The sequence below is a fragment of the Alexandromys fortis genome, unplaced genomic scaffold, assembly GCF_014885135.2.
Source record: "Alexandromys fortis isolate MF-2015 unplaced genomic scaffold, M_Fortis_MF-2015_v1.1 scaffold_33, whole genome shotgun sequence".
Taxonomy (NCBI): Eukaryota; Metazoa; Chordata; class Mammalia; order Rodentia; family Cricetidae; genus Alexandromys; species Alexandromys fortis.
In genome coordinates, this window is record NW_026067917.1 from 2,848,359 (window position 1) to 2,857,676 (window position 9,318).

Below are 9,318 nucleotides of genomic sequence, written 5' to 3' on the forward strand. Positions count from 1 at the left end.
TATATATATTCTGTAGCCATTTAAAAACTTTTGGTATTTTGAAGACTTAGCGCATTTAGTCCAGGAGTCAAAAGTCAACCATAGCGTATCATAAACAGCAAATACTAGGCCAGCAGGATCTAAGTGTATACTAAAATTTCTTTTGGTCTCATGTCATATGTAATTTTCCTTTTCCATATAAAGGGAAATGCTTCCAGTGGTGGTCAAAATTTCTTTTTCATTTCCCCTTTTACTTAAGATTTAGTTTGCTCACAATCTTTAGGCTGGGGCCCCTTCAAATGGCAGAAAAGAGAGGGCAGTGCTCATGGGTGCCCAAGCTAACTACAGTCTCTAGAGAGTTGATCTAGATTTTTTCTTAAGTAAAATGGTCGTCAGTGTTTCCTGAGGTTCTGTACCGGTGTTGGCTACTATGGATTTTGTGTCTTCAAGCTTGAGTGTGTTTAAGTTGGGAGGAGGCAGTGTGGGGAACAAGCTGGAGCGATTGCTTTTCGGGTGTCCATCCGTGACCTGTTGTGTTTGTTCTTTTTTGGTATGCGAGGGTCCTGCTATGTAGACTGCCATCTTTACCCCACAACCCCCCTTTCCTTCTTCTGTCTCATTCTTACATACACCTTGGTGTATTTTTGTCTCCCCCAAATTGTTTGAAATCTCCTGCACCAGTGAACCGAGTTTGTTCTCTTACTTCTAGGGCAAACACTGTGTGTGAACAGAGACCATCCATTTGCCCTCCCTTCTGGGAGGCCAGCAGTAGGCTCTTCCCCCAGAGGAGTGTTATTTGAAATACCATCCTGGCACTCAGAGTCCAGAGCTCCTTTGTGGTTTGTTAATCATCAGTCCAGCTCAGGAGACCTTGTCCTCTCTTAGCTACTTAAGACAGATTAGGTCTGAATTTCGCTGCAGTTAGACTGGACTAACCATGCACATCTTGGGATAGACTCACTTTCTTAACTTGGGATGGGAGATAAATGAAGGGGCGAAGTAGAAGTGGACTCAAGAGGATTGGGGAATAAATGAAGGATTTTTGCTGTGTATCCGTATGGCAGCAGGATCTGCAAGAGCATGCATGTCCTCTCTGTCCCTGTGTCACCTCAGATCCATGGTTGACAGTGTAGTCTGCACAGCTGCATTATTGCAAGACTTTCCCCTGATTCTGACTTGTTGACTTACATACTTTGAACTCTCTAATCTGGAAAATAGATATCTTCTCTCAAACTTTGCCATTTTGTAGTTATTTTTATAAGCCCAGGACTTTGCACACACGACCTACGCACTCTATTGTTGAGTTGTATCCACAGCCACTTTTTTTTTAAAGTTTATTTATTTATTATGTGTATAGCATTCCTTCCATGTGTGCCCACAAGCCAGAAGGGGGAGCCAGGTCTCATTATAGATGGCTGTGATCCACCATGTGGTTGCTGGGAATTGAACTCAGGACCTCTGGAAGAGCAGTCAGTACTCTTAACCACTGAGCCATCTCTCCAGCCCCTCCACAGCCACTTTTTAAGTGTTTGGAAGAAGAATGGTTCATCTCTCTGGGTGTGGTCACACACCTTTAATCCCAGTACTAGGGAGGCAAAGGCCAGAGGATCTCCAAGTTTGAAGACAGTCAGATCTAAATAGCAAGCTCAAGGCTAACGAATTGTGGGATATTTGTACACTCTGTGATGGTGTGTTGCTGTGATTGGTGTAATGAAAAGCTAAATGGCCAATAGCTAGGCAGGAAGTATAGGCGGGACTTCCAGACAGAGGAAGTAGGAGGAGATAATCGAGGCATAGAGGAGACACCAACAAGGTATGAAAATACATACAGAATGAAAGAGAAGTTAAAACATAGATTAATAAAAGCAGTTAAGTTATAAGAGCTGACTACTGATAACTCAAGAACAATGGCAATGGGTTTTTGATCCTACTGCACATACTGGCTTTGTGGGAGCCTAGGCAGTTTGGATGCTCACCTTACTAGACCTGGATGGAGGTGGGTGGTCCTTGGACTTAACACAGGGCAGGGAACCCTGATAGCTCTTTGGGCTGACGAGGGAGGGGGACTTGGTTAGGGGAGGGGGAGGGCAATGGGAGGCAGTGGCGGGGAAGAGACAGAAATCTTTAATAAATAAATAAACGGAAAAAAAATGTTATAAGAGCTGATGGGACAAGTCTAAGCTATAGGCTGAGCTTTCATAATTAGTAAGAAGTCTCCACGTCATTATTTGGGGGCTGGCCAGCAGGATAGAAAAAGACTTGTTACACTAAGACTACATAGTGAGATCTCAAAAAATGTGTACCCCCCCTTTTTTTCTTTTGGTGACACTTTCTATTATTTTGGGCCTTCCTAAAATCAAAACTTTACTAATACTTTCTATTTATTTGAAAATAAAGGGCTCACTGTACACATAACTCTCAAATTTGACTAAGGTCTATATTGGTAGACGGAACGAGGCAGACATGCTTCTGCTGGTCACCTTTGTGGAAGGGGGCTTTGTGTCTTGCCGACGTGATGGTACCTTTCAGCAGACTCTTATTTAAATGGTGTCTTAACTGTTTTTCTATAGGCATCAGCGTTGAAGACCAGAGACCCCACCGTCTCTGAGAGAACGATTGTCGTCTCTGGTCTTCCAGTTGGCCTTTTAAAAGACCAGCTGGTGAAGCGTTACTTCCAAGATGAGGCCGGACACGTGGAAGAGGTGATCTATCCATCAAGAACCAAAGGAGTTGCGTATGTCATATTTAAAGAAAAGAAAGGTACTTCTTTTATATTTTATATTTTATACTCTTAGTATATACTTTCCTGGTGAAATTAAAATTTCATGTTGATTAAATGATTCAAGGGATTGGCAAAGTTTGAAGTAGCATTAAAAAATTCCTCTACTCTGGAAAGTGGCCAGTTTTATATTTGCAAAAATACGTGAAATGGTTCGTGATCAAGTGTGAGTGACTGGAAAACGGTGAAACTCTAAAAGGTATTTGGCTTCTGTATATACATCTTTGGAGATAGTTATAGAACATGTGAAAAATAAACTTAGGTTATATATAATCTCTCTCTCTCTCTCTCTTTATGGTTTCTTCTTTTTTGATTTATTTATTATGTATACAGTGTTCTGTCTGCATGTATGCCACCAGACCAGAAGAGTACACCAGATCTCATTATAGATGGTTGTAAGCCACCATGTGGTTGCTGGGAATTGAACTCAGGACCTATGGAAGAGCAGGCAGTGCTCTTAACCTCTGAACTATCTCTCCAGCCCTCTTTATGGTTTCTTGAGACAGTGTTTTCCTGTGTAGCCCTGACTGTCCTGTAACTAAGTCTGTAGACCAGGCTGGCCTTGAACTCACAGATACCTGCTTGCCTCTGCATCTCAAGTGCTGGGCCACCATCACTTGCTACATATAAACTCTTTGGTAAACTTGAGGTGTCAACAACAGTATAATTGTTATACTGCTTCTCTTATCCTTCAAACTCACAAGCAGACATTCTAATAAAATATCTGCTTTGTTATTAATAAAGTTGAATGGAGAACTATGTCCTGGACCTGAAATAGGATTGAGCCCATTCTGGCTCCCACATCTCCTTGGAGCAGCTAGCTGGTGGCTGGAAGAAGGACAGTCCTTTTTAGGCTTAGACCCTAGTAGGATAGATGGCCAGAGGACATTCTCCAGGCCAGCCCCTCAGGGGTGAAGGTTCCATGCAGTTGTGTTAGGGAAGAGAAGACTCTTGCTTTGTTTGAGGGGGAAGGAAAGGTCTAAAAATCCTAAACACTGGACCAGCAGTAACCTTTGGCCCTTCCTTCTCAATGGCCATGCTCAGGATGGGATTGCGGCAAGGGCTCTTCGTATCTTTAAAGGGATGGCAGTGGTTGCATAAGTTAATATTTTATATGCTGAATATTCCAGACACTACTCTAGGTGCCCAGAAAATGACTGGAGTCTTTTTTGTTTTCACAAAGTGTGCTTCCGTGGGGATGGACATTTATTAGGCCAACAGCTGTATAATATGTTTGTCTTCATTTATATTCATATAAATTTTTTGCATTATTTATATATTACCATATAAATGTTATGAAAAAGTATAAAAAATAATAAAGAGATAAAGTGGTAGGTGGTACTATTTTAGGTAGACCATGTAGGGAAATTTCTTTCTCTCTTTAAGTATGTTATGTAGAAATGTATTTATAATATTTTTATTTTAAGGTGTGTGTGTATCTGTCTGTCTGTGTGTGTATGAATGTCATGTGTGTGTAAAGGTGCTTGACGAGGTCAGAGGAGGGAGCTGGTTTCCCTGGAGCTGGAGTTACAACAGGAGATTGTGCATCATTGGATGTGTGAGCTGAGAACCGAATTCAAGTTCTCTAAAGGAGAGCTAAGCACTCTTTCCTGCTGCGACATCTCTCTAGCCCCCTTTTTATTTCCTTTTGAGGAGATGGAATTTCATCATGTTTCCCAGGCTGACCTGAGATCCTCCAAGGAGATTCAGTTCCTTAAATCTGGTTGGAAACACTGTGTGTGTGTGTGTGTGTGTGTGTGTGTGTGCGCGTGTGCGCATGTGTGTGTGCATGCGCGTGTGCTGGAGGATCACATTCAAAGTTTCATGTACACTAGCCATGTTGGGGATAATACCCAAAGTTTCATCACAGCAAGATATGCGCTGTACCAACAAGTATTTCTGGCGCTGAAATACTCTGTTTACATAACAGTTGAGCAGAGACCAGAATGAATCAAAAGGTGGGGGCTTGGGAATAGGGGGTGGGGGGAATTCATGTGGATAAGGGGGAGGAACACTTTAGGATAAATGAAGAATTAGCTATGCCCAGGTGGGTAGTGTGGTAAGGAGGGAAGGAAGCGTGTTGGCTGTTTGGAGCAATAGAAAGGAGCCCACTGTGACAGGAAATGGATTGTGTGTCTGTACACAGAGTAGTCGATGTGGGTGGGGTGGGAGTCATTGTATTCTGAGTAGAGGACCGAGGGTTGGAACCGCCTATCTGAAACAATGGCACAGTATGGGGAATAGGCTCTACAGGTCGCTGCTGCCTTTGAGAGACCACGGCAGAGCAGGTGAGTTCAGGATGTCATTTTGGAGTTGCGGAGGACCGTGTTCTAGTATGTTCAGGAAACACCAAACAAGGCGTGAGCTTTCCTTGATATGGCCCCTGTTAGGACGATGAAGTAGGGGCAGAAGTTTGGAAGTGATATGTATGCAGATGTCTAAAGCCATAGACGTGGAGATTACCCACGGGGTGGTCATAGTCAGCAAAGAGGCCTGAGGGCTGGGTTTGCCAATGATGAGCAAAGGGGGAGAGGATTTGCAGTGAGTTAGGAGACAGATGGTGGCAGCGTGGAATTCCAGTTCTGAAAGCAGTCTTTCTCTGCCTAGAGCGGATAGCATGGAGGATTGACTCGGGTTATTGTTTTTTACTCCTGTGTGTTTTTATAAAAAAAAAATAGGATTAAGAACCTGTTAACTCATTTATGGTCAACTTCAGCGTATTAAAGCACAAGGGGGAAGTCGTTTGAATGTTAGGTTTACAAGAAAAATGGAGCAAAAACCTCACTTTCTAAACAATAGAACGACTCCATTTTTGTAAATTAAGGTAATTATTGGTGTGTCGGTTCACAAACACTTTTGATGCTACTGTTTTTGTAGCTGCACAGAATGTCATCAAACAAAGGAGATACTCTCTGACCTCAAAGCCTCAGCTCGTGGTCTCTCACTTCAGAGAAAAGGTGAGTGTGGGCCCCAGGGTGTGTTGTGAGGTCCCGGGCCCCATTTCTTGGTATATAAAGACACACAGAGTGTTCTTGCCCCATGACTTCTTAGGAACAAAAGCAGGAACTTCTCAGTTCTCAAAAGCTGCCTCTAGACATGTTGTTTATATATTTCAGTGTGTGTGTGTGTCCTGTGATCCCTTTAAAGTGACAGAGATTTCCTGCTGTTGTGGGTAAGAGGCAGGTTAAAGGTTTTATACTGGGGGACAGTTGGGATGATTAGTAACTTTAAAGGAGCAGGGAAGGTGGGGTAAGAATGAAAGTTAAAGCTCTTGCATATATTCTTTCGGGAACCTGGGCTCTGGTATAGCCAAGCTATTGCCATTTAAGTTAGAAGAGGGAGGCAGGGCAGGCCTGACTACAGAGGGATGCCCGTCTGTGGAGCTTACGGCCATAGTTTCTTTATATTGATGGGTTCTGAAAAGCACTGTGCTTCATTCAAGTCAGCATTTTGTCTCAGACTCTTTTCTACCCTTTGTTTTTGGGGTGTGCGGTGTGGGATCTCTGAAGGGGTGATCTAGAGCGAGAAGTTGGGAAATCTCGGCTTGGCCACCCAGACCCCACTCAGAGCAAGCACTGCCCAGGTGGGAAGATGGCAGAGAGCAATGTGTTCTAGTTCCGGTTCCCCTAGGCCATGACTTTTTCTCATTTTAGGTCTTCAACTACGTGATGGCTCTTCTGGACCTTTCTGTTTTTCGGACTCAAATTGCACTAGAAAGTCTGGTCATGGAGCTGAAGAAGAAAATCCCCTCTTTAAACTTCAGCCCATTGGGGTCCAGTGGGAAAATCTCTGTGCGAGGTTCGTTCCTGGATATCATGAAGCTCAAAAAGGCTTTGATATCAAAAGCCATTTCTCCTTCAGAAAACAACAGGAAGTATGCCGGGGAGAGGAGAAATCGGAATAGGCAGAGCCCCGGAAGAGTCCTCCAGAGAAAGGAGAACCCTGTAGCAGCACTCGGGACCTCTGCACCCGAGTCTGCCAGAAGCCAAGGAACACTTGTGCTGGATAGCGACATTTTCCTTTACCTGAAACACAAGTGTGAGTTTTATGAACGAACACTGAACAAATACCATATCCTGTGTCAGGAGAGGGTGGATGGTGATGTCACCACCATTTGTCTACAAGACACTCGTGACGGGTCTCGCACCAGCAGGGTCAGACACGTGAAGGAGCTCATCGAGGAGTGGGCTCAGGGGCTCCACCTTGAGCTCAGAAAAGATGCCCTGGCTTTAGAAGGAAGGGGGAACAGAGAGAAAACAAATATCAAGCGGGCATGCAAACAGCTGTGTTACAGATATCACAGAGTTTTGATTAATTTTCACAGCACACATATTGACTTTATAGGACCTTCTTCCGACACGCTCCTGTTTAAGATGGAGCTTTTGAGCTCTGCGGGGCAGAAAGTCACTTGAGGTCTCAGCCTCGTGGTCACTGTTCCCCTGACTGAGAAGTGTCTGTGCTTGCTTCTCATGTCATCCATCCACTTCACCATTTCATACATTGTGTGTATCGTTCTGTTCGTCTTATAGGAGACGGAGATAGGATTTAGGAAAACTAAAATGCCTATCCAAAGTTACCCAGATGACAGGCAGTGGTACTGGCATTGAATGCAAAAATAATACCTAAATCAAACTGTCAAATAAAAGAAAAAAACCCAAACCCTCAAACAAATAAACGAACACAAATCTCACTGAACTGTGAAGAAATCTCACTTTCTCTGCAACCCCAAGTTCTGAGGAGAAGAAGTCTTTCCCTAACGTAGGTTTGTGCGAGCATCATTCTGCTGCCAGGTTCTCGGCTTTGTATTCACCCCGCACCGTGTTCGGGTATTGGCCACGGTCACTCTGGAAAGGAGTGGCTCTGTTAGAATTGTAAGGAATCTTGGGAGAAATTTGTGTGCTTGCTGTTGCAGATGATTCTAGATTTACCATGGCATGTCAACCAGATGCGCGCTGTGAGGTCAACACATTGTGAGTCAAGAAATATGCTTTGAATTCAAATAGCTCGTAGAACACCCTAACTTTGCTACACCGTCTATTCTATGGTAGAGAAATGACTGCTTACCCTGGTGGCTCACAGCCCCAGCTCACGGCCGCTGCTCAGCCTTGCTAGAAGGCATTGCACTGCACATCACTAGCCTGAGAAAGATTCAATGGCGGAAGTATGGTTTCTACTGGGTGTGTATTCCTTTTGCCCCATAATAAAGGAAAACTTATAGAAAAATTAAATTGTGAGTTGAGCCATCAATGAGCCAAGCAAGGGCCCTCTGCATCCTGGGCATCCATCATCTTATTCCTCCAGTGTTATTACTTTAACAGCACGGTAATAATGAAAAAGAAGAGCTATAGTGGTTCGTCTCAGTCTCTGGCTGCCTTGACTCTAGCCCCAGAGTAAGGCAGTTTTACATAATGGAGCGCCACAGAGCTCATCCTGGTGTAATAAATAATAGAACTCTATTTGTTCCCCTTAAAGTAAACAAACATGATCATGGTTATTTCAACTCTATCGGTGAAGCATAAGAAAAATCTATTATGTCCTTATTTTTCTTTGCCATCTATATCCCAAATGTTTAAATAATTTCTGTTTCCTTACTATATTTCCGCCACCAAAATACAGGCAACAAATCCAAAACTTGACAAGTGAGCAGACGTTAGTCTGAACAACATTTGTGCCTCAGAGGCCGTGATCCGTCAAGCGAAAGAATGTTTTCAGTTGTTTGGACTGCGGTGCAAGGTTTGGTGGGATGACTTGAACAATAGACATTTTCCACACTTCTCAAGACTGTGGAGTCAAGATCAGGGTGGAGCCGTGGTTGGGCCACTGTAAGGGCCCTATTCCTGGGGGAAGCCAAGAAAGCTCCCCCGTCTTAGACCATTAATGCCATCAGGAGGTGAATCAGTCACCCCCCTCAAGCCCTCCCCTCCAAATACCCTCTCTGTTAGGTTCCTATTGCTGTCACGAAATCCCTGAGCAAATTTGCAAGAAGTGGAGATACACTGTGGCTCACAATTTCAGCCCACGGCTACTTGAACCCATAACTGGACTCGTGCCAAGTTGCCATCATGGTGAGAAGGGTATGGCAGAACTAAGATGCTTACCTCATGGCTACTGGGAAGCCAAAGGAGACAGGAGAAAGGTTTAGGGATAGCGTTACTCTTCCCTCTTCCAAGTAAAGCACCGTGGACTCTAGCTAGGTCCTACCTTCTAAAGGTCCGCTCAGTTATGAGTCCATCAACGAATTGATCTATGATGACCATAGCACACTTAGGATCTGCCCATAGTGCTTCCAGTTGGGGACCATGCCTTCCACATAAATATCTGGGGATATTTTACAACCAAACCATGATATCACATTGGGGTTAGAGTTTTTAACCTATGAGTTGTTAAGGGTACAGATATAGTCTGCCTCCAGTATTCCAGCCCTGGACCTCAGATATTTATGTGCTGGTCAAAGCCGAATGTTTATTCTAGGGCTGGAGAGATGGGAGAGAGAGAGAGAGAGAGAGAGAGAGAGAGAGAGAGAGAGAGAGAGAGAGAGAGAGAGAGAGAGAGAGAGAGAG

The 9,318-nt window shown here is 44.0% G+C and overlaps 1 protein-coding gene across 1 annotated transcript in view; it reads left to right on the top strand.

The window, feature by feature from the left end:
- Window positions 1-7,986, top strand: part of Rbm43 (RNA binding motif protein 43) — a 10,777-nt gene extending 2,791 nt beyond the window's left edge. The window contains exons 2-4 of the mRNA XM_050140004.1: window positions 2,550-2,739; window positions 5,636-5,715; window positions 6,412-7,986. Of these exons, the coding sequence (XP_049995961.1) occupies window positions 2,550-2,739; window positions 5,636-5,715; window positions 6,412-7,170 (1,029 nt within the window). The 3' untranslated portion in view covers window positions 7,171-7,986. The remainder of the gene's footprint in view (window positions 1-2,549; window positions 2,740-5,635; window positions 5,716-6,411) is intronic.
- The last annotated feature ends 1,332 nt before the right edge of the window (window positions 7,987-9,318 follow it).